The sequence below is a fragment of the Mytilus californianus genome, unplaced genomic scaffold (genome assembly GCF_021869535.1).
Source record: "Mytilus californianus isolate M0D057914Y unplaced genomic scaffold, xbMytCali1.0.p SCAF_10, whole genome shotgun sequence".
NCBI lineage: Eukaryota > Metazoa > Mollusca > Bivalvia > Mytilida > Mytilidae > Mytilus > Mytilus californianus.
The window spans coordinates 36,365,301-36,389,281 of NW_026262582.1; the positions used below are offsets into that span (position 1 = coordinate 36,365,301).

Below are 23,981 nucleotides of genomic sequence, written 5' to 3' on the forward strand. Positions count from 1 at the left end.
CAAACGTAGGACGAATTCGTGCAAACGTAATGCGCCGATCTGGACCAACCCAACCTTCCACTTTCTATCTATAGCTATACCTGTAAGAAAGTATTACTATACTACCTGTTTAAAATTTTAACTTTGCTGATACCCGTCAGTAATAAAGGGTGTGGATAGGGGGTCCTTCGTTTCTGTATTCTTTATTTTTTTAGGCCATTATTCTCTATTCTTTATATTTAAGCACCTTATTATTCCCTACTCTTTAGTTATTTTTGGTCCTCTTTTCTCTATTCATTATATTTTTTGTCCATTATTCTGAGTCTTTTCTGTGAACCCCCATCCACACCCTCATACAAGGCATGTCATGAAATAGAAATTCCTTTAGAGCCTAATATAAGTCAGACCAAATGGAAGAAATATTCTGTAATATTTTTTCCACTGGAACAAACATCTGTTTTTATTTGGCACTGTCCTGCAATGTAACCCGAGTCAGCCTATATCTGCTGATAATACAATATTAAAGTTCCTTTATTCCAGACGGTGTCGGACCACTTATTAATTCTTCAGTTGCTTGGATGAGAAGCAGCAAATACCAGTAAAACCCATTGCTTTGTTTCGGTCGCGAACTACCTCTCGGACTAAAGAAACGGCTACTAGATGTCGACAGTTTTCGCGCGGATTTTCATATTTTGAAACCGAAGAGTTACCTTTCTTTTGGTGTGCGTAGTAATACACAGTTGACGTATTTTCAGCCTTAAAAGTAAACCCTGTCTAAAAATCAACAACTGTTTGTAATGTGATCATAGAAAATTAAAATCAATGGAAAGTATATATATTCAAAATCAAAATATCAAAAGAAACTGGATGTGAACTATTTCTTAAAATACACGGAAACAGAAGTTGACGCTTTATTTTGAGTAAATGGGCTTCGCAGAATTTTCAAAGCATGAAGTATCTAAAAGACCAAATGCATCATCTTTAAACCCTTTGGTTTTTAATGTATGAAAACCCGAATTACTTTAAATTCTTAAAACTTGTCCAGTATGTATAAGCTAAGTGATACTTGTTGATGGTGCCATTGCAAGTGTAAATAAACAGGTCCAAGCATGAAACTCATTTTTCAACCCACGGGTTTTCACATTGGTACCGGACAGTCAGACAAGCTTTATTGTCGGTCCCTGCAGTGTTTTATGTCAATCGTCTTTTTCTTTGTACTTATGTCTTTTTTTAAGGATTCTCAGTGACCTGTGTTCTAAAGACGGAAAGCCGTCCTCAAGTAAATTCTCACGGAGTAAATTGCTAACCATCATCATTAAATAATCCTTTTATGGTCTAAGTTTAAATTCAGCCCAGTTTTTGTTTATAACCTTTCAAATTTTACATATGCACTTTCCTAAAAGCAGGATATTTTAAAAGTTGGACTCTTCCAAGAAAAAGAAATTTGTTATCATTTCTCTTTATAACTATAAGTCTGTATTACTTATATTTCTTATAATATGTATCCTAATTTTTGTTTTTTGTTTTTGTACATGAACATTAATTATGTGTTAACTGTCGATACACACATATTTATAGTCTTTTATCCCCCCTGTGAATACCACTGTCACTCTAATATAATTATAGTCAATTTAATTATTGTCAGTTTATTGTCTTAATACTGTATGCCATAACCATTTAATGTAAATGTGTTTGTGCTAATAAATATTGTCTATTGTCTATAATCATGATAATGATTAGCCTATATAGCTAGCTTAGCTGCGGAACTGAAGCTCAGACTTATGGTCCTTGTGATATTTTGTTGAAAGTTAAAATCAAGAAAATCGTTTTAAATTTTAAATTGTTGCAGCGACAAATCTTATTACAGACAAAAAAAAGTAGCTCATGCTAAAACATTAACAAAATTGTCTGAAATTATTAGCTCTTCATTTCAACATATTTAAAGCTAAAAGAGAATTCAGGGTACCAAAGAGTACAAATAAATGTCAGAAGCATATTGACACAGGAAGTGCAGAGCAGTCTTTTAATATCAACCCAGGGACCCTCAGACATACACTGACATACCAGAAATAGATTTGAATATATAACATGACAACTGATTACATGTTCCTTAAACATAAAAGAATATAACTAGGCAAGAACACAAGTGATTGTGAAAAATAGTCCAAGTGTTGCAATATCTCAGAGCAAGTGTCCCCGATTCAAGAAAATAGCCAAAAAATGTCTATTGATTTAGGCCACTCAATCCCAATGCACACTTGACAAAACCAAAAGCTAATGAATTATTTTTTATGCCCCACCTACGATAGTAGTAGGGGCATTATGTTTCCTGGTCTGTGCATCAGTTTGTCCATCCGTCTGTCCCACTTCAGGTTAAAGTTTTGGTCAAGGTAGTTTTTGATGAAGTTGAAGTCCAATCAACTTGAAACTTAGTACACACGTTCCCTATGATATGATCTTTCTAATTTGAATGCTAAATTAGAGTTTTTACCCCAATTTCACGGTCCACTGAACATAGAAAATGGTAGTGCGAGTGGGGCATCTGTGTACTATGGACACATTCTTGTTTATTTGAAAATTGTGCATGGATTCTTTTTCCATGTACATGATGTAGTACACATGCAACAATGTACTTGTGTTTGGTCTATTTTGTTGCTTTTAAAAATAGAATATTTAAATTATTGAATAGAAATTCATGTACAACATGTTATTTTGAACCTTAAGTAGGTCAAAGTCAATATTTCTAAATTATTTTCATGTATCATTAATCTAATTTTCATTGTAGGTTAGCTTTTGTTGAACAGTACTATTGAGACTAGGAGTCATGAACAAAAAGAAGGATTCACAAACAAATCCAGTTAAATCTAAGGTATTTATCACTGGTTGTAAATGATCAGGTGATATCAAGACAGTGTAATGCTATGTGTATGATTTAATTTAAGAACCAATCTACCTAAGAATCAGACCGTGGTGAAAACATGACAAATAAAAAACTGCTCAACTTTACATCAATATAAGTTCAAAATGTATAATGGTGCATGAATATAACATTCAATTCCTTTTACTGTTCTTGTATTACAAGATATCATTTGATTGTAATGCACTAGAAATTAACAATTAAGGGGAAATAACTCCGTCATTTACTATTATTCTAACCAAAAGTTATTTAGAGATTTTTCAAATTACCAGACACACAGAAACAAAAGACATACCATTTCTTACTCTGAATGAGGGTAACTTCAAAATAGGATGGTATGGTTAGCTGTTTTTTTTCAGCCATGTTTGAAATTCTATTACAATTTCCTGATTCTTACAAAGATTGAAACTTAAGTAATTTATATACACCTTAAAGACATGTACTTAAGAAAAAAATGCTTTATATTACAAGAAATATTACACGATTAAAATAAAGATCAGAGGAAAAGGATGTAAACAACTACGGGTCACTGTACAGCAATCAAACAATATGAGCATAAACCATACTGTATAGTTCATTTGTAAACTATAAAAGGCCCCTGAATTACAAAAACAAGAAACAAATCAATAGAGAAAACCAAAATCCTTTTTTAAGCAAATAACAAACAAAAAATGACACAACAACCCTTGGACTTCATGCACAAGCACAAAAAGAAAAAAATTGGTTGGATAAACATGTTTATATGCACTAAAGTTTTGGTTAGTGGTGAAACAGAACAATATTAGAACTAACTGTAAAAATCAGCTGGAAAGAACTTAGACTCATCTGATCCATTCTATTAAAGCACAAAAAAGCAACTAAAAAAAGAAAAGACCTTTATTTTTAGGTTACTGATCAAACTTAATTTTGACAGGTCTAATAACAATTTCAAATTTTAGTGATTAACATTATATTTTCTAATTAAAGGCTCCTAAGCAGAAGACAGTTGCAGTGAAATCAAGAGTAAAAGGAGCACCAGTAAAAAGGTTATTTTTTTCATGATTAGAAAAACATGGATTAGGGTCTTAAACAAATCTTGTTACACATGAATGTTTGATGTAGCTATCAGGCATGTCGGGTGTATGTTAGGGAAGAAAATAAGAGGGCAACTAAGGATGTGCCAAATCATGGACAAAATCGTTACCTAAAATAAAAAAGACCAGCATCAGTTCTCCAAATTATATTAGCTGGAAGCTTACTTAAACTTTGGGAAAGGTATGGCAGAAGAGAAAGCAGTTCCTGATTAATGACTAAAGAAATAAGAAAATAAAAGGAAACTACAATGTAATTTTATTGTTTAGAATTAGAATAAGGAGTACAACTCATTCTTTTACAAATTTGAGAAATGTATCAAATTTCACAGTATTTTGGGTGAAATTAAGGGTTCGGTTTTTACACTTTCAATAATTGGAGCATCCATTTTGCTTCATACAACTATTTCTTTTAGATGCACATGAAAACAAGTGTTAGGTAATCCAAAAATATATTTAAAACATATTTAACTATCTTAATATATAACCTTGTATAAAGTTTCTATTGAACTATGATCATAAACTACTTTGAAGGCCAAAATCTGCTGCAAAAGAAAAGACAAAAGTAAAACCAGCTCCTATTGTGTCAGCTGGATATTCGTTATACTCTGCAACATCAGACAATTCAGTTAATGGGGACTTTGATACGTGTAGTGAACTACTTGCCAGACTGAAAGAAAGGAGAAAAGGTATTAGTTTGTATTTGTTGTAGCTATTTAGTATAATAACACAGGTTTAGCACTTAATGCAGCTGGTAAGGTTTGCATTGTACCACTTTTTATGCCCCACCTACAATAGTAGAGGGGCATTATGTTTTTCGGTCTGCGTTCGTCTGTCCGTTCGTCCGTTTGACCCTGTTCAGGTTAATGTTTTTGTTCGAGGTAGTTTTTGATGAAGTTGAAGTCCAATCAACTTGAAACTTAGTACACATGTTCCCTATGATATGATCTTTCTAATTTTAATGCCAAATTAGAATTTTGACCCCAATTTCACGGTCCACTGAACATAGAAAATGATAGTGAGAGTGGGGCATCTGTGTTCTATGGACACATTCTTGTTTGTCTATTGCTATATTATAGAAATTATACACAAATTTAAGATTCACGATCCTGAATTTCAAGAAAAACACATTTTTTAGTGTTTCACTACCAGCTAGCCCCGCAAAAAAAGGGGTGCAATTCCCTTCTGGCTTTCTAGTCCTTTCCGAAGCAGTTTTGTTTTCTGAAGGAAAATATTTTTTTTCTATAAAATATAATTTGAACCATTGGAAAAATACTTTATACATACATGAACAAAAATATTACAAATTCAGCAAAAATTCATGAATGTATTCACTTGTTTCAATTTTGATCTACAACCCGACCAAAAATTAAGGATCTTATAAATTCCTTGCTATGAGGGATACATCTGAAGGAAAAAATTGTTCCCCTCATCAAAAATTTTACCTCTGTGTCGTTGATAGTATATAGCTAGTAAGTAAGTAAGTAAATTTTATGTGTAGTATGCATATATGTTCATAATAACAAATTAAAACATCAGATCTGGTCACATGAAAATCAGTTAAATGCACAATAAAAAAGTGCATTCAAATATAAGGAAAGCATATAAGTCTTCACAATGAACTTTGGAATCTACAGGCCTGAAGCTGAATTTTATGAAAATTTAAGTTAGATTCTATTGGCCTGTAGAGACAATTTTTACATGCCCAACAGCATTTTTACAAGCCTGGACTGGTGGGTCTGTGGTTGAGTGTGAAGACTGGCATATATATATATATATATCAAATTGGATTTCTTAACCACAAGTCAATGCCAATGTAGAATTTGCCCCTCTGAGCACTGACTTTGGGGACCAGCAATTACTGTGATATCATAAACATACTTTGATGTACTTTACCTCTTGTTCCCCTAGGCTACCATGAACCTTTTCATCCAAAATTAGAAAGAAAACTGAAGTCACCACCAAAACTTGTCTTTGTTGCAGAGACTGGACATACAAAAATTGTAATGATAGAAACCTTTCTCAATATCCCCTACCATTCATCTATTATTTTATTTATAGTGGTCAGAATGAGAATGTCTTCTTGTTCTTGTTAAACCTATATTGATTAAGACAATGCAGGAGCTGTTTTTGGAATGTATTTGATAGTTTGATCTCAAATTTGCCATCTAATGTATTTCTGAATTTCAATTTATGTGAGAGACATGGTCGTCTCTTTTGTATTAAACCTGAAGTATACATGCTTAATTTTGACCATACCATATATAAAATTACACTTAAAAAAACAAACAAAAGCAATGTTGATTCAAAATGGATACTGACTTTTTTTTTACTATAAACCACTTTATTTTTTAAGCGTTTTATGTTACATTTGTTTACAGAAAAGTTAAGCCACTATGTCAAACTTGGATCTTCCCTTAAATGAATACATTAAAGCAAAATTAAAAACCACAAAAATAAATATTACAAAATTTACTAAAAAGGCTAATAGTGAAAAAGAAATATCTGCCAAAATAAATTTGATTTCAATATTATTCAGTTGTACCCCTGAATTTAGAGAGAGAGAGAAACAGAAAGCAAGTGTTTTAACCTTGTTCCCTATTGTATTGTTCTTCTAAATACTTCTAGAATAGATGAGACAAAGAGCAAGTTTGTATTGGCTGTAAAAAAAATATGATTTACTGATAAATGATTACCCATTTTTGTCACTGCAAAATAACGATTTACACTGTAGTTAAACATATGATAATCGTTTTAACAGTAGAAACAGTAAAGGTGGCAGTTTTGTAATTGACTGCTCCATAATCTTACATGCAAAACAGCTGATCTTTGATTTTTTTTTTAAATAAAATGCTACATAGAAATTTTTTTCATGCACATATCTTGTATGTTGTAATGTGAAATTATGATTTAATGGAAAAAAAAGTGCCTCATGCCACAAAGAATAGAAAGTTATGAAACCCTGAAGTCAAAACCACTTATTTTGTTGCTTTTACTAGTCTGTACCACTTCCAGTAAACATGATATCCTTCCACTTTCCTGGTTTGATATCCCAAAAGAGATGCAACATTTTTTTTTACGTCTAAATAGACGTTTCAATTCAGCATAAACTTTTAATCAAACAGAAAAAATTGAGTCCAGAAAAAAAATCAGAAAAAATGGACTATTTTATTTCACTCTGTGTTTTGACATGTACAAGAAACTGGAGTTATAATACAAGACTGGTACCTAGAAAGTTGTGGCACAAAGTACATTATAATTATGATTTATCATTTCATAGTCAAGCCCATGAATTTTCACTGGTGTTTTAAAATTCAGGGTAAGTGTCAGTTCATATAAACATGTATAAATATTATACTTTCAGTGACAGGAAATCATGTCCAACATTGTATAGATAAATTAGCGTCTTCTGATGACAGTCAACAAACAGATCCTTCCTTTCATTCTAATAGACTAACTGTTGTCTTACCTTCTGCATATGATCAGGGTCTGTTTGATTTGTTTTGCTTGTATGGGTCTGTTTGAGTTGTATTCAGAAGCCTTTTTTTTTTTTCACAGCATACATTGCTTGTTTTGGTCTGCTGATTTGCTTTTTGCACATGGTTTGTTTTGCTATTTTACATTTGTTTGAAATTGTTGATATATTCAACTGCACATTGGCTAGATTTTTAGACAGAATAAGGAATTGATTAAATGATTGAATTAATTTTATGAAATTTTTGGCAACAACTATCGAAAATATTTGCAATAACCATTTTGGTTACTACTATCAATATCCATAAAATATAATATCCAAACATATATATATATATATATAGATTCTACCACTGCTTTCAGTGTGATACAATATTTCTCCACTTGAGACAGTTAAATTTTTCAAATTTAAAACACGAGGCTTGCCGAGTTTTTTAAATATCTAAAATTTAACTGTACAGAGTGGAGAAATATCATATTGCACGAGATTTTGTGGTAGAATCTGATGCTCTATTATTGATTTTTAGACGATATGCAGACAAACTTAATTCTACTTTTCCAATGATCTGCAAACAGATGTGTTCTTTCTTTGTAACGTCATCAGACATGGTCGCCTTTTTTAGTGACGTCATAAAATGAAATTCAGAGGAAAGCAAGACAATTTGATGTCAAAATTGAGTTTTGACTAATGAAGAACTGTGATCAAACGAACCACACATTGATTAAATATATATACTGAAAAGTTCTTTTAAAAAAAAAGTGTACTATATGAATGCTTTAGGGTGCTTCTATCTGATCTCTTAAAAATCGCCAATTCTCCAGGTTTTATCAAGATCAATGCAAGAAAATTGTAGTCAAAATATGTATTATAATATTTTATGCTGTTGGATTGCTTTGTCAAAGGATATATTGATTTTATGGTCCACCTAGCAAATTTATGTCACTGTCAATGATTGTTGTATGTACTCACTCAAGTTTATCTGCTGTAAACCTTTAAGTTAAATGCATAGTTTATACTTCTTTACAGTTATTTCTCAAGAATTGGACTCTCTCTGTTCAGCAATCGGTAAACCAGATCATTATAACTAACAATTACTATACTGTATATCTGTGTAAAATTAAATTGTGTGATTACAATTAATATTGAATCATCTTTCTTTCAAATGTACTGGCACATTCACAAATCACAATTATATGGCTGTATGCACTATTATGTGACTATACACATAAGATTGTTCTTTTGATGTTGTGCACTTCTGATTTTTACCTTTGTTATGAGTGACTTACTTTTGTATGCTGGAGACATTAAGGGGCTCAACCTGGCACCAAATGAAAGATATACATAAGAGCTATCAGTCAGTGGAATTACTGAAATAAGTGATTTATAAAATCACTTATTTAAGTAGCAATTTCGAAATTTTGTCATAAATTGTGATTTTGTAGTTTTACCAAAATTTTAAACATATAGGTTTAGATTATATCTTATAATTAGTAAAATTGAAAAAAAAAATGAACCTTTTGCTTCTTTTAAGTAGCAAGGTTTATGCCTTTGATGCAATCATTTAGCTGTAAATTCTATATTTGTTGAAAAAAATGCTATAATGAAGGCTTTACATAATGAACTGATACTTTCTCAACAGATTTTTCCCAGCAGTGGTAGTATTTTTCCGGTAAAATTCAAGGTTTCATCTTACAGATTATGTTATAAAATTTTAGTGTTCGCGATCAAAATTTCACTGTTCTGGGGTGTTAAAATTAGTGGGGGTAATTAAAATAATAATACTTAAAGAAGTGATTTTTTGGAAGAAAAGAGAGGTATGATACTTAAACAAGTGAATTTCATGTTATTATCCCAGATTCAGTACAAGGTCATCACCTGACATGATCGGTCATCCTATCAACACAGATGTTGGTTCTGATAATTTTAGCAACATAATTAGTCCCTGGATCATAAGTATCTTATATTTAAAGCTACAATAAAATTAAATCACTTAGTCTAGTGATTTATTTGTACTATTAAATAGGTGATTATTAAAAAAGACAACTCTTACTTCCAACATTTGTGAACAAAATGTTACTTGAATCAGTGATATAGAAATCATTCATTTACCGGTAAGTAAGTACCCTGACTGGCTATTTGTATTTTCAGCTAAAATTAAGGGGCCCAGCAAAAATTTAGTAGCCAGCCTAGGCCCCTGCTTACCCTTTTTCCCCATATTTTAATGAGTTCATTTTGAAAATTTATAAGTAGGGCATTTTATTATCTCGCCTTGACAGAGTCAAAAAGCGAGACATAGGTATGCTGTTTCGGCGGCGTCAACAATGTATTAGTTTGTGATTAGGTCTAGTTCATGGTGAACCACTAGTGGTAGCTCAATGATATTTGGTATGCAGTTGTATTAGCATTGGCACATTTCATTACAATGGAGATTATTTGGCCCCGCCCCCTCAGTCAAGTTCTATTGACTTTGAAACTTTTCATAGTTTACATGTATTAGTTTGTGATTAGGTCAATTTATGGGGAACCACTAGTGGTAGGTCAATGATATTTGATATGCAGTTGTATAAGCATTGGCATATCTCATTTCCATGGAGATTATTTGGCTCCGCCCCCTTAGTCATGGTCTATAGACTTTGGAAATTTTGCTAAGTTAACATGTATTAGTTTATGATTAGGTCAGTTCAAGGGGAACCATTAGTGGTAGGCCAATGTTAATTGGTGTTCAGTTGTATAAGCATTAGCACATCTCATTTCCATGGAGAATATTTGGCCCCGCCCCCTCAGTCATGGTCTATTTACTTCGAAACTTTTGCTTAGTTTACATGTATTAGTTTGTGATTAGATCCGTTTAAGATGAACTGCTAATGTTAAGTCAGTGATATTTGATATGCAAATTTATTGGCATTTGCAATTATCGTTTCCATGGAGATTATATAGCCCCACCCCTGATCATGGTTCATTGACTTTGAAACTTTTACATAGTTTACAAGTTAATGTTTGTGTTTAGGTTTGTTTAAAGGGAATGACTTATAATAAGTCAATGGTATTTGGTATGCAGTTGTATTAGCATTGGCACATCTCATTCCTTGGAGATTGTTTAGCCATGTACCTTCAGTCATGGTTCATCGACATTGAATATTTGCATAACTTACATGTTAAAGTATTGCTATTTTAATTTCAACATTTGCATTATCAAAATTACAAAAAGGCGAGACATATCTCTGTGATAACAGTTTATTACTTTTGTGATGCAATAGGAAATTTATTTTAATTGTCATAAACAATCACAAAGTACAAAATGAAATGTTCCCAAAGATCTGTAGAAGATACTATTTAAAATTGACCATGCTTAAGAATTTTGACAACAGAATTATACATAATGTTATTTGTCAGTTCCTGCTATGAAGGTAAATCTTTTTGTTACAGAAAAAGCATTCTTTGTTTACTGGGTAAAGGTTTATTTTGTAATGGAATAGTATTTTATAGTCCTTTAATGTCTGAATATAAACAATTCTTTTCTCTTGCAGCACTTTTATCATTTGTGAAATAAAAATAAAAATATGTGGTATGATTGCCTATAAGACAACTCTCCACCAGAGACCAAATGATGTAGAAGTTATCAACTATTATATATAGTATGCTTAAACATGTTAAATATCTAATATTCAATAATAAAATATTGCATGGCAGTTTAATAAATCAAAGTGAAACAGTAGTTCTGTAGAATGCCTTGTATACAATGTTTTCTGCTCTTTGGTCGAGTTGTTGTCTCTTTGACACATTCCCCATTTCCATTATCAATTTTAATATTCCATACAGATGGTGGAGGCAAACAACTGAAAAGCTTTGAGTGTTGATTTTTTTCAGGAGTGAGTAATTTAAGATTGGTGTAGTGAAAAGCCATGCAGTACATAGATTTTTTTTTATTTGTACATTTTATGCTTTATACCATTTAATTCATGTTATTATACTGTTATCCAATGGGTAATACATATTATATTGTTTAATTTCAGAATCTGTTCAGTCTGATACAAATGCCCCTTTCAATCAGAGATTATCCTCATCCACGCCTGATCCAGAAAAAGCAACATTCCTGGCAGAACAAGGCAACATTTTCCAGACTGTTCCGGAAAGAGATAGCTCTGGTCCAATAACCAAGGAAACAGCTACAAATAGACCAAATTTTCCTTCAATTACTCATAGTCAACAGGGATTCAGTTTGCCTACAACTGCAACAAGTATAAACATACCATTTGGTAGCTATGGTCAATTTGCTACTTTTGGTCACCAAGGAAACACAGAAGAAGTTGTAAATACATCAAGTTCAGGCTTTATACCTACATCAAATACTTATACGAATGTTGATGTTCAGAACTGGGCAAGACGTGATAGTGATATTCAAACTTATCAGGCATATATACCAAGAGAATCAACAGGATTTTCTGTAAATGCAAAAAACCTGAAAGACAGCAATGATTCGAAAGGAAATTCATCTGGCAGTTCTGGTGCAAAAGAAATTTCACACTTAATCTCTAGACAACAAAGTATCAATTCAAGTGGAACTGATTATGTTGTGTTGCCATGGCCAAAAGGGGGAACAAGTGGTAATGCTCTACCCCCTGGCACCCCTGTTTTCCAGTTACAAAATGGACTGTTCCAAATCAGACCTGCTAATGTGCAGGGTCAAGGTCAAACGGCATCTGCTAATGAACAGTTAGGACAAGTTAAAAGGAAAACACCAAGCCCAGTACAGAATGATTTAGGAGGCAGCTATTTAGCTACTGATGCTTTCCAAATTCCAGAGAGGGATAATGGGCCATCGGTTCCTCAAGGAGTGAGAAAGATCTCTTCAGTTGGATTGACACAGGAAACTTTGTCCTCTATAACCGGGACAAATTCACCCCATCATACAATTACACCACTCAGTCAGCGGACAACTTCTGTTACCATGACACCCAGAACAGAATCCTCCATAAACACAGAAAGTGTTCATAATACAACAAGCAATAAAAACTCAGATGGAAACAAGTCAAAAGAAAATCCAGGGGAGAAAAAGGATAATCCACATAGTTCAGGAGGTCAAAAACAGAATTTTGATGTAAACAATAAACAAGATTCAAATATGGTTGGCAATTTTTTCCAAGGACAGAGTACATGTACAAGTTCTGTCAATGAGAGAAACATAAGTAACCACAAACAGAATGTTAGTAACCAGGGTAACAGGAATCTAGTAGGTCAAAATATAAGTGGACAAAGTTCTCAGGGTCAAGGGCAAATGTTTCTTCTTCAGACTTCTCAAGGAGGTTTAATGGGCAATAACTCTTCATTTCAGCTTATTCCAGTGTCAGTCTTGCCAAATTCAAATTTACATAATGTAAATAATGCCTCAGGTGCCACAACAACTTGCCAACCAGAAAGTTTAAGAGGACAAAGTGACAGACAACAACAGGCAAAAGAAGTAAATTCAAATAAACAGCACGAAGCTGTTGAAATACAAGGGGAAACAACTCATGCCAATATTGCAAATCCATGGAGTAAAGTCAAAATGGATGCTGGATTGAAGAAATTGAGATACCTATTGGGAGAATTAAAGGAATGTGGAAAGATTGGCAGTAAGTGTTAATGATAAATATTGGCAGTAAGTGTTAATGATAAATATTGGCAGTAAGTATTAATGATAAATATTTAGACCGACACAAGTTCAGCTTGGAATATAATATGAAAATAAGAAGATATGGTATGATAGCCAATGAGATAACTTTCCACCAGAGGATAAGAACGTAAAAGCTGACAACTATAGGTCACCACATGGCCTTCAACAATGTAAAAACCCATGCCGCATAGTATGCTATAAAAGGCCCTGAAATACTTTACAATCTTGCAACTGGAAATTTAAAATGACTTATTACATTGGTTGCAATAAATTAATGATTTCCCAGTAAAATAAAAACTATAATTTCACTCCTCTGATGTCGTACAACAATGAGTTGAAGTTTCTCCTGATGAAAATTACAAGTCTGATAAATTGTTAAGATTTCACAGAGAAAGGATGAAACTAAATAATCTTCAAACAGCACGTTTATTTTTTATTCAAAATTGTAAAATCTTTTTATTAGATTGCTTTAGTCTGTTACATCTACAGTACACTTAAGTTTCACTCTTGGTGGTGAATTGTTACGGTGAACAATGGTGAATATTAGTGATTGTAATTAGTAAATCACTCTAAAATATCTCTGTATATTTATATGTATTTAAAGTTATATCACCTCAAATCACCAGAATTCTGTCATTTATCAGTGAATCATTTGACTCTGGTTAGAGTGATTTTGACTGAATCACCTTGTGTGTACTTCTAGTCATGTTGTTTTCAAATGACATGGATGCAGTAAGACAATTTTAGATAAATAAAGTGTATTATGTTTTCAGAGGATGTTGAAGTATCAAGACTCGTAAAGGAAGTTGAGAAAACCATAGAAACCATACCAACACTCAGTAGTAAATTTAATTTAATGGCGGAAATTGATCTGTGTCTACAACCACTTAGAAATGAGAATTGTCAGTTAAGGAGGTATGTGATTTCTGTTGAAGAGAAAAAATTCTTCAGTGATTTTTTGCATCAGGTTACTAAGAGCACAAAATTTCTACACAGAAATTAAAATCTCAAGTTTTATTGTCAAATTAGGTTTGTTTTGATACTGTATGTTACAGCCACAAAATTCACATACATAGTAATATAGGGTTATTGCATGAATATTGGGGAATATTGTCCCGAGTAGAATTTTATATTGCATGAGCTTGCGAGTGCAATATATGTTCTACGAGGGACAATATTCCCCAATATTCATGCAATAACCCTTTTATTGTATAGCAATATAATATTTGAAAGTAAAAATTGGTTTAAACTAAGATTTTGTCGTTGATGACGTCATAAATTTTGAAGATTTATTGCACTAGTGCAATATCAGAATTTATTGCACACTAACTTTTGGTTACTTTCTGTGGGAAATATTATATTGCTATGCAATAATATAATTTCTTGGTAGCTAATAAGTTCTACCAGAATAAGAAAGTAAAAGCTTACATTTCTTACTCTTGGATATAAAAAAAATTAAGTTTGATGTTTCAATACACATAGATCATTTCATGTAACCTTTTGGACAGCATTTTCAAGATTAATGTGTTGTTCAGATACAGAATAAAGAACATAGTTTACTGTAGATAGCCAGTTAAACAAATGATGCTTGCACAACAGTAATCTATTTGAATTTTTCAAATGTTTCATCTTGTGATGCTTACAATTATGTTTTTATTTTAATCCATTTTCAGACAACTGAGACTAGTTAACCAAAAAGTTAAAGAAAAAGAAGTTGTGAAAGAAAAAGCTGCCCTAGACTTTGATGGTAAATTATGAGAAATAATAAACAAGAATTAAGTTCTGAATTTATAGTAATCAAAAAATTTAAGGACACATGGGGAAAATGGAAACTCAATTATTTCTTGTTTGATACACATCAGATTTTAAAAGAAAAGTTTTTTTTTAGATGAGTACTTTTTATTTAGCCTTGAATTAATTCAGTCATTGGAAAAATGAGAAGGGAAGCAAATCTACTCTCCATATTTAAGGTTATAGGCAAACATTGTGCTGAAAGATATTTGTTTTCATTTTTCACAGTAAATCTTTTGAATTCTTCTCTGACAAATTAGAAAGTAATTAATTTAAATCTTGAAATGCTTTTGATTTTTAGAACAATGTGAATAGGAACGTTTTTTTTATTGGAAAGTGAGATTTCCATCTATTTGTTAAGTATGAATGTGGGTAACTGAGTTAGCTCTACTAAAGTGTTTAAATTATTTCCGCTATACATCCTTCACATACCTTTCATATTTGAAACATTTAATAACTCTTCAATAAACTCTGGAGGAGTTCAGAACCATTTTATGGAAATGTGGCCTATATAAATAAGAAGATGTGGTATTAGTGCCAATGAGACAACTCTCCATCCAAGTCACAATGTATAAAAAGTTAACAATTATAGGTCAAAGTACGGCCTAGCCTTTTCATTGACTGGGGTCTTTTGAAGAAAGAGTTGCTCACTATGAGAGGTTTGTTCTCTTTTCAGTCATACACCTTCAAGCCAGTAATACAGCTTTACAGAAACAAGTTAAAGATGAGAAAGAGACCAAAGTAAAGCTAGCTATGGAACTAAAGGATTTACATTCACAGATAATGAGAATGAAAATAGAAAGAAATAAACTTCTGGCTGCTCTCAGTGAAAAGGTAGAGATATTTTTCTGTCCTGCATTACTTTACGCAGAGGTTAAAGATTTATTTCCATTTTTTTTTCAGTGGTTTGGAGCTCATTATTCACCATATTTCATTGGTATAAAAAGCAACGTGTCAGCTATTTTTTATTTTTTGTTCATCGTGAAAAGGCCATTTTATTTTTGTTGAGCCTTCGACTTTTGTCGAAAAAGCGAGACATTGCGATCCTACATTCCATCGGTGTCGTCGTCGACTGCGTCCACAAATATTCACTCTGTGGTTAAAGTTTTTGAAATTTTAATAACTTTCTTAAACTATCCTGGATTTCTACCAAACTTGGACAGAAGCTTGTTTATGATCATAAGATAGTATCCAGAAGTAAATTTTGTAAAAAAAAAAGTTCCTGTTTTTCCGTATTTTACTTATAAAAATGGACTTAGTTTTTCTTCCAGTTAATATTACATACAGTCTGCAGTTAAATTTTTTAAAACATTTATTAGATTCATAAAATATCCTGGATTTTTACCAAACTTGGACAGAAGCTTCTTACAATAAAAAAATTGTATCGAGAGGAATATTTTTATTAAATTTTTTCCTCATCTCATTTTTGTTGAGCCTGCGATTAACAGCAAAAGTAGGCGAGACACTGGGTTCCACGGAACCCTTACAAATTTTCTGTTTGTCTAATCACATACCAAACTACTAGGATTATAGAACTATAATACAATCTTTATGTAACATTTTTTTAGGCTAGAATTTACTGCCAAATCAACTATTGACAAGTCTGAAGACGCCATATTAAATTGCAGGAATCCTCCATTGTTTGATTAATACAACATAATGAAAAATAAAGCAACATCTAGCTCAAAAACACCATTTCATTGAAATAATATCCATATTTATGGATAAGCGTTGCCAGTAAAACTGTATTTGTGACTGTCAAATCTTCAATTGACTGCGTCTACCATTAAAAGGCTTGTATAGTCCGCGGTTTTATTCTCCAAAATTGACCCTGACAGCAGGGGTGCGGACTATAGAGTACAATAAGCAAGAAATAAGAGAGTAAATTTCAATTTCGCGATGTGGTTTGTTTACGTTCCGCCATGTTTGTTATTGACATTGCAGAGGGCGCTCTTATCATTTTTCAAACCAACAATTTTACCCAATCCATATTAATAAGTTATTTTTATTCAGTATCAAATTAATACTGATAAATTTAAAAATTAAATGCTTCATTACAAAATTCTCGTTTCTTTTCAATGCATTGCTAAATATAAACTGGTATCTGCTTGAATGAAATCGTACAAAAAAAGTAAAAAAAGACACGTAAACCAGCTTATGATGTGTAAACTACAAACGTAATCGGTTATTATTCGTTCCGTTTTGGTGTTTCCTATTGATAAACATGTTTTGTATTAGCTTAAGACCCTTCAAACATTAATGTGATAGATATATTACCTAAACACTGTTTTACATAAGGAGGGAACTGTTTTACTTTCAAAGTCGTATTATAGTGATATCTAGTATGTACAGATTTTGACTCTCACCGGGTTTTTTCATCTTTTACACTTGCTTTTCAAACTTCCGGTTTAAACATACACAAGTTGCTAAATTGTTTTTTGTGTGATTTAGACTTATTTTAACCAGCGTAAAGTGTTTTAGAACCATTTACAAGCAGTTTCAGCTTTTGTTTGGTGATGGAAAATAGGTTTTTCCAAGAAAATACCGCAAACGACCACACACGATTTAAAATTACCAGAGTTTCATTAGACCTTTTAACAGTTAAAAAAAGTAATTTTTACCTGAAATTTTGTGGAGAAAAGGGGGGTGCGAACTATGTACCAGTGCGAACTATACAAGCACAATTACGGTACTCTTTTTTCAGTACTGTTTTTTATGCGGTCGTATATTGGTATGACGTTGGCATCGTCGTTGTCCAAAGACACATTGGCTTTCGCACAATAACTTTAGTTTAAGTGAATGGATCTCTATGAAATTTTACCATAAGGTTCAATACCACAAAAGGAAGGTTGGGATTGATTTTGGGGGTTATGGTACCAACAGTTAAGGAATTAGGGGCCAAAAATAAGCATTTTTGTAACTTCCAGACAATAACTTGTGTGTTAGTGTATGGATCTCTCTGACATTGTACCACAAGGTTCCATGTCACAAAGGGAATGCTGGGATTGATTTTGGGGGTAATTGCCTCAAAATTTTAGGAATTAGGGGCAAAACACAAGCATTTTTCTAGTTTCATGACAATAACTTGTGTGTAAGTGTATGGATCTTTCTGAAATTGTACTACAAGGTTCAATATCACAAAAGAAAAGCTGGAATTGAGTTTGGGGGTAATTGCCCAAAACGTTTAGGAATAAGGGGCCAAAAAAGGGCTAAAAATAAGCATTTTTCTAGTTTCCAGACAATAACTTGTGTTCAAGTGTATGGATCTCTCTGAAATTGGACTGCAAGGTACCATACCACAAAGGGAAGGCTGGGATTGATTTTGGGGGTAATTGCCTCAAAATCTTAGGAATTAGGGGCCAAAAAGGGGCAAAAAACAAGCCTTTTTCTAGTTTCAGGACAATAACTAGTGTGTAAGTGTATGGATCTTTATTAAAATGTACTACAAGGTTCCATATCACATAGGAAAAGCTGGGTTTGAGTTTGGGGGTAATTGCCCTAAATGTTTAGGAATTTGGGGCCAAAAAACAAGCATTTTTCTAGTTTCCAGACAATAACTTGCGTTCAAGTGTATGGATCTCTCTGAAATTGTACTACAAGGTACCATACCACAAAGAGAAGGTTGGGATTGATGAATCATAAGGGGGTTCAAAAAATTGGGGGGGGGGGGGGGAGGGGTCCTGTTTTTTTTCCTTATTTTTTTTCTTTAAAATTTTCCATTTTAAGTTGGTTATTTTTTATTTATATATAAAAGCAAATAATAATGATATGGTTTGATTTCATCAAAAATTGAAATATTGGGGTTCTTTGATATGCTGAATTTAACTGTGTATTTAGATTTTTAATTTTTGGTCCCGTTTTCAAATTGGTCTACATTAAGGTCCAAAGGGTCCAAAATTAATTCTTGGGGTTCTTTGATATGCTGTATCTAACCGTGTATGTATTTAGATTTTGGATATTGGACCATAATAGGTAAATTAAAAAATTTTAAGTTCTTAGACCACGTTCATTCTGTGTCAGAAACCTATGCTGTGTCAAATATTTAATCACAATCCAAATTCAGAGCTGTATCAAACTTGAATGTTGTGTCCATACTTGCCCCAACTGTTCAGGGTTTGACCTCTGCGGTTGTATCAAGCTGCGCCCAGCGGAGCATTTTTTTCCCATTTTATAAAAATACAAATAAAATTTGGTAAACATACGTAAAAAAACTATTAAGAGTTATAGATGTAATGAAGGTGACCTACAGATAATCCGTAAAAGCAGAGAGCATATTTCAAATGCTGTCCTTTAATATATTATGCATAGCAGTATCTATGAATGACATCTTAAATTAAAAACTCTGGCAAATAAAATATAAAATCTACATCAGACATTGACCTCAGATTACTCATAAGGTGTTTTTGTTTTTTTGACTTCAAACTTAAATTTTCTAATATGAAGTGTTAGTAACCTTGTTTGTTTTAGGAAACAGATGAGCTGAAGGTTAAACAGGAATGTTTATCTGATACACAGAAGTTTCGACATGAGATTGAACAGCTACAACGACAGACAGATGGTATTCAGATGAAACATGAGGCTCTGGAACAGGAAAACCATATTCTACAGATCACAGTACAACAGAGAGATACAGAAATCAGCAAAATGCAGGAAGTCGTCAAGTAAGATGTGGCCATTTTATTTTCTGTTAGTATTAATCATTTCAAATTCATGGGTCTAATGGTTATGTTTGTAGCATGTTTGTCTCAAATGCTGAAGAGCAAGGTTTTGTTTCTGATTCTAAGCCCTGTCAAATCAAAGACTTTAAAACTGATATGTGCTGCTTATTAATTTCATGAATCAAAGGCCCCAGTTTTACTGCATCAGATACCCATTTCAACAAATAACATCACTCTCCTCTCTTGCCATGTTGAGTAAGTGAGAGACCACAACATTAATTTTTTCAATAGAAAAAGGTATTAAACACTGTTCCTGAATTGATTGTATGGAAGGGTTGGAAAGCCTTTCTATAAAAATTTGATTGGTGGAGATATTTAAGAAAGATAGCCTGAACAATTTTATAAAATTATCAATTTAAATTTTAAGCACAACAGGGTAAAAAGAGAAGTGCCTTCCCACCTTATACTTTTCAGGACCAACCCTAAGAAGACAATATAGAAATATTTTGTAAGGGCAAAAGTCTTTAATGCAAGCATGACAATGTTCATACAAAAATTGGGTTATTTCTGTACCTAAATATGCTGCATTCTTGTGGATAATTGACTTTATGGGTATTACAAAGTCTTCACATAGGCTTATAGGAAGTTTTTATATTTTTTTAACAATTTTAAAAATGGTTCATTTTTCTCCAATGAATCCACAATTATTGAAGAGTATGTAATTCTTGTTGCAAGTTTGAAATTGTATTTTAGTATAACCAATTGCCTTTGTTTATATTACAGTGAAGTAAAAGATTGTGTGGCTTCATTGATCCAGGAATTAGAAGAGAGTAAAGTAGGAGATAAGAGCTTTGTATCCAACAACAGCTTTAGTTTACAGAAATTGATAAAAGTCCTAGGTGAAGATAGTGTTGCAAGGTAATGTTACAGGGTTTTTATGCCCCGCCTACGATAGTAGTAGGGGCATTATGTTTTCTAGACTGTGCCTCCGTTTGTTTGTCCGTCTGTCCCGTGTCAGGTTAAAGTTTTTGGTCAAGGTAGTTTTTGATGAAGTTGAAGTCCAATCAACTTGAAACTTAGAACACATGTTCCCTATGATATGATCTTTCAAATTAGAGTTTTGACCCAAATTTCACGGTCCACTGAACATAGAAAATGATAGTGCGAATGGGGCATCCGTGTACTATGGACACATTCTTGTTTTTTAAAGATTTTTGTCTATTATAAACCTTAAGGTCTTTTTAAAGCTGAAATATTAGAACATTTTCTGCTTTCCGCTTGAATCTCAGGAATCAATATCCAACTCAACTAATAAGGTCTTTTTAATGACTAAAGCCATGTCTATGCTTGTCTTTTTTTAAGGAGAAGTAGATTTTTGTGCATATTGGGCCTTATAATTCACTGAAAATACAAATAATCATACTATTACTAATAACATTTTTTTAAACATTAAAAAAGGCTCTTGGTAATGTAAATATTGGCTTACCTTTGATGACACAGTTTGGGATTTTCATATTTTAGCTTAAAACAGACTAATTGCAGTTACATTTTGACTAAATTAGCATAAACCACTGGTACACCAACAGTAACATTTGCCAGTGTACAGAAATACACAAAATGCACTTCATGTGTCAATATCTCTTTAGATGATGATTGTGCTCTATTATTTCTATTAAGCATGCTGTTAAAAAGACAACATTTTGTTTAATTTTGCCATTTTATGAAATTAGCTGTCATTTTATGGTTGTATAACCCTTGAAAATGGGTATATTTTAAACAAAAACTGATTTGTTTTTATATGCGTGTTTATGGGACATATTATGGTATACCGTTGTCTGTCCTTCGTCAACATGTCAGACAATAATGCAAAAATGCTTTAACCAATTTTCATGAAACTTTAGTGAATTGTTTATATCTATTGACATAAGCTCCCTTTCTATTTTTATAAATTTTAGATTTTATGTTTCTGAGTTTTATTCACAAAAAAGGGGGGATTTTCTAGTTTTCAGACAATAACTCAAAAATGCTTTGAGCAGTTTTCATGAAACTTTGGTGACTGGCTTATATCTATTAAAATAAGCTCCCTTTAGTTTTTTTTATAACTTTCTGATATGACATTGAGGAGTTATGGAACTTTATTCGTTGACAAGCAACGGGTGTATCATGCGCTCATGGCGCATCTCTTTATTTATTAAAGTACATGAATTTAACATTGGATTCTGTAAACAGTTTGCAGTACATAGATTTTTAGGCAGGTTAAGCCCAAATCTTACCTTCTCCTTTTCTAAGAACTTTTGGGTAACATACAAGGGTATGACCATTTTCCTTTCCTGTATTTGTTCGATAGAAAATAGACTTTTTTCACATTGAATTTTATGGAACGGATAAAAAGCAATGAAATGAAAGCTTACAATAGTGGATTAATCCAACATAAACCAAATTAATCAAGGCTTTTCCTTTTAAACATTTGTGGAACCCCAGGAAGGCACTTTCAAGATGAGGTACCTACCTATAGAGGAAAATTTAGAATACAACTTACATTTTCACTGTACTTGACACCCACCCGTAGTTGAGATTTCAAAGTTCCTTTCCTGTGTGTTTATGGAACAGTCCTCAGTGATTTTGTGTCAAACTAAAGAGTTGGAAAATAGAAATCAAACTTACCATAATGATTTCCAGTCTATGCTTCGTAACTCTGTCCTATGGTTGATATGTCTGTTAGTTAACCAGAACTGTACTGGTCATTGTTTTGGATCAGAGTTGTTTTTGGTCACATCAACTTGAAACTTTGTACACATGTTCATTATGAAGTGAACTGTATAATATATATGACAAATAAGTGTTTTGACAAACATTGCCTGGTTCACCGAACATGGAAATAAGACATTGCAAGGGGGTCATGGTGACCTATGCACACATATTCTTGTTTTGAAAAATTTTATCTTTTATTGTAGAAAGCATAAAACACATAACAAAATTGAGTATTCTGTCAAGTTTTAATCTTAAAGTTTTAATTTTCTTCAGCTTTACACAAAGTAAACAACCTCCTAATCGCCAACAGTACACTAATACTCAGCAGAGCCTGTATTTAGTCCCAAAGGAACCATCAACTCCAAGACTAACAAAGCAGGCATTGGCAACACATGACAAAAAACAGCCTCATGGTAGCCGTGGTAAAATGTTTATCTATGATGCTCATCACACTGAAGACTTCAAAACTAGCAATTCAGACACTGAAGTTGAATTAAATGTTGTAAATCATGGGCAGAGAAGAAAACAATCTCCTGGTAGGAGGGGACAAAGTTTATCACCTCCAAGTAAAAGAGTTCCATTAAGGGAGAGAAATATTAATGGAAAGCATAAATCACCTGAACCAAAAAAGCAGACTTTTGTAAAGCAATCTCTGCTAAGAAATGAGGAAGTAGCAAAAAACAAAAGAAACCTGAATCGTTCTTTGTCTCCAGCTTATACAAGAAATCCTAAGGTTGCTTTTGATTTCTCTAAAACTTCATATAGACATGACAGTGACGATTTTCAAGAGGAAAATTATTTAGCGTCAAATATTCAACAGAGCTGTAATCAATCAGAAGCTTCTCGTTATAGTGTAACAGACTATTTTAGAAAGTATCCTCAGAGTAAACCAAATAGTAGTGACACTTATAGAAAACGTCTTCATCAGCGCTCATACAGCCAACCAAATCATTATGAACATTCAAATAGTAAATGGACATCAGCTCCAGCTGCATCACTGCCAAAAGAATTTACCTCTCCTGTTCGAACTAGTAGTAGAAATAATCCGTCTACTTTTTCTCCGCAGGACAATTTATATCACGGAACAGTGCTAGATAACTCATTAAGTGCTATTACTGACGATAATATATCTAGCGTATCAGAAAGAACGTCTACCTCAACGGCTACAACTGTTAATGATACGTCTTTCAGAAGGGGTATTGCTGCTCTTGATGCAAATATTCTCAAGTTGCAGCTGGCATTGCAGAAAACCAAGAACATGCTGTCATGAATTTTGTTTTATGAATCAATATTTAATTTAGTTATTTATGATGAGATTTCTAGTAAGGTTTATATAATATGTAATTATGTGGAATATTATTCATATAGTTTTGAAGAAAGATATACAAGTAAAGTTTTGTTTTAGTTATATTTATAAATTCAATTAAATTGATTGATTGATTGATTTTTGGTGTTTATCACCACTCTTCGCTTTATCTTGGTGTCCTCTTTAAATTTGCGTAGGAAGCTCGAGAGAACCATGACCCGTGCAGACGTAAGTAAAAGTGGCAATTTTATTCAATTTAGATCAGAGTTCAAGGCACTAGTCATAGGCATGGTTCAAACTTCAATGTTGACAGACTAGGCCACCCTTAACAAATTCCTTGTTTGATGTTGCCTACCCATGCCTTGTAGGGTTAGGTAGGAA

At 32.7% G+C, this 23,981-nt stretch overlaps 1 protein-coding gene across 2 annotated transcripts; it reads left to right on the top strand.

The window, feature by feature from the left end:
- Positions 1 to 892: 892 nt before the first annotated feature.
- LOC127718042 (uncharacterized) lies at positions 893 to 23,702 on the top strand. 2 transcript variants are annotated; one of them, XM_052223934.1, is made up of 12 exons: positions 893 to 981; positions 2,765 to 2,848; positions 3,863 to 3,921; positions 4,501 to 4,655; positions 7,331 to 7,453; positions 11,455 to 13,053; positions 13,868 to 14,009; positions 14,768 to 14,841; positions 15,562 to 15,719; positions 19,353 to 19,546; positions 20,327 to 20,461; positions 22,568 to 23,702. In XM_052223934.1, the coding sequence occupies exons 2-12, from the start codon at positions 2,804 to 2,806 to the stop codon at positions 23,562 to 23,564; spliced, it is 3,681 nt and encodes a 1,226-aa protein (XP_052079894.1). In that variant the 5' UTR covers positions 893 to 981; positions 2,765 to 2,803; the 3' UTR covers positions 23,565 to 23,702. The 2 variants fall into 2 exon arrangements, with proteins under 2 accessions (XP_052079894.1, XP_052079895.1); XM_052223935.1 differs by lacking the exon at positions 7,331 to 7,453.
- Positions 23,703 to 23,981: the final 279 nt, after the last annotated feature.

Bases quoted from the DNA above. Each gene is read 5' to 3' on its own strand.
- LOC127718042 (XM_052223934.1), top strand. From the start codon at position 2,804: ATGAACAAAAAGAAGGATTCACAAACAAATCCAGTTAAATCTAAG. The intron at 15,720-19,352 runs GTAGAGATATTT...TGTTTGTTTTAG, and splicing joins TGGCTGCTCTCAGTGAAAAG to GAAACAGATGAGCTGAAGGT. The intron at 20,462-22,567 runs GTAATGTTACAG...AATTTTCTTCAG, and splicing joins GGTGAAGATAGTGTTGCAAG to CTTTACACAAAGTAAACAAC.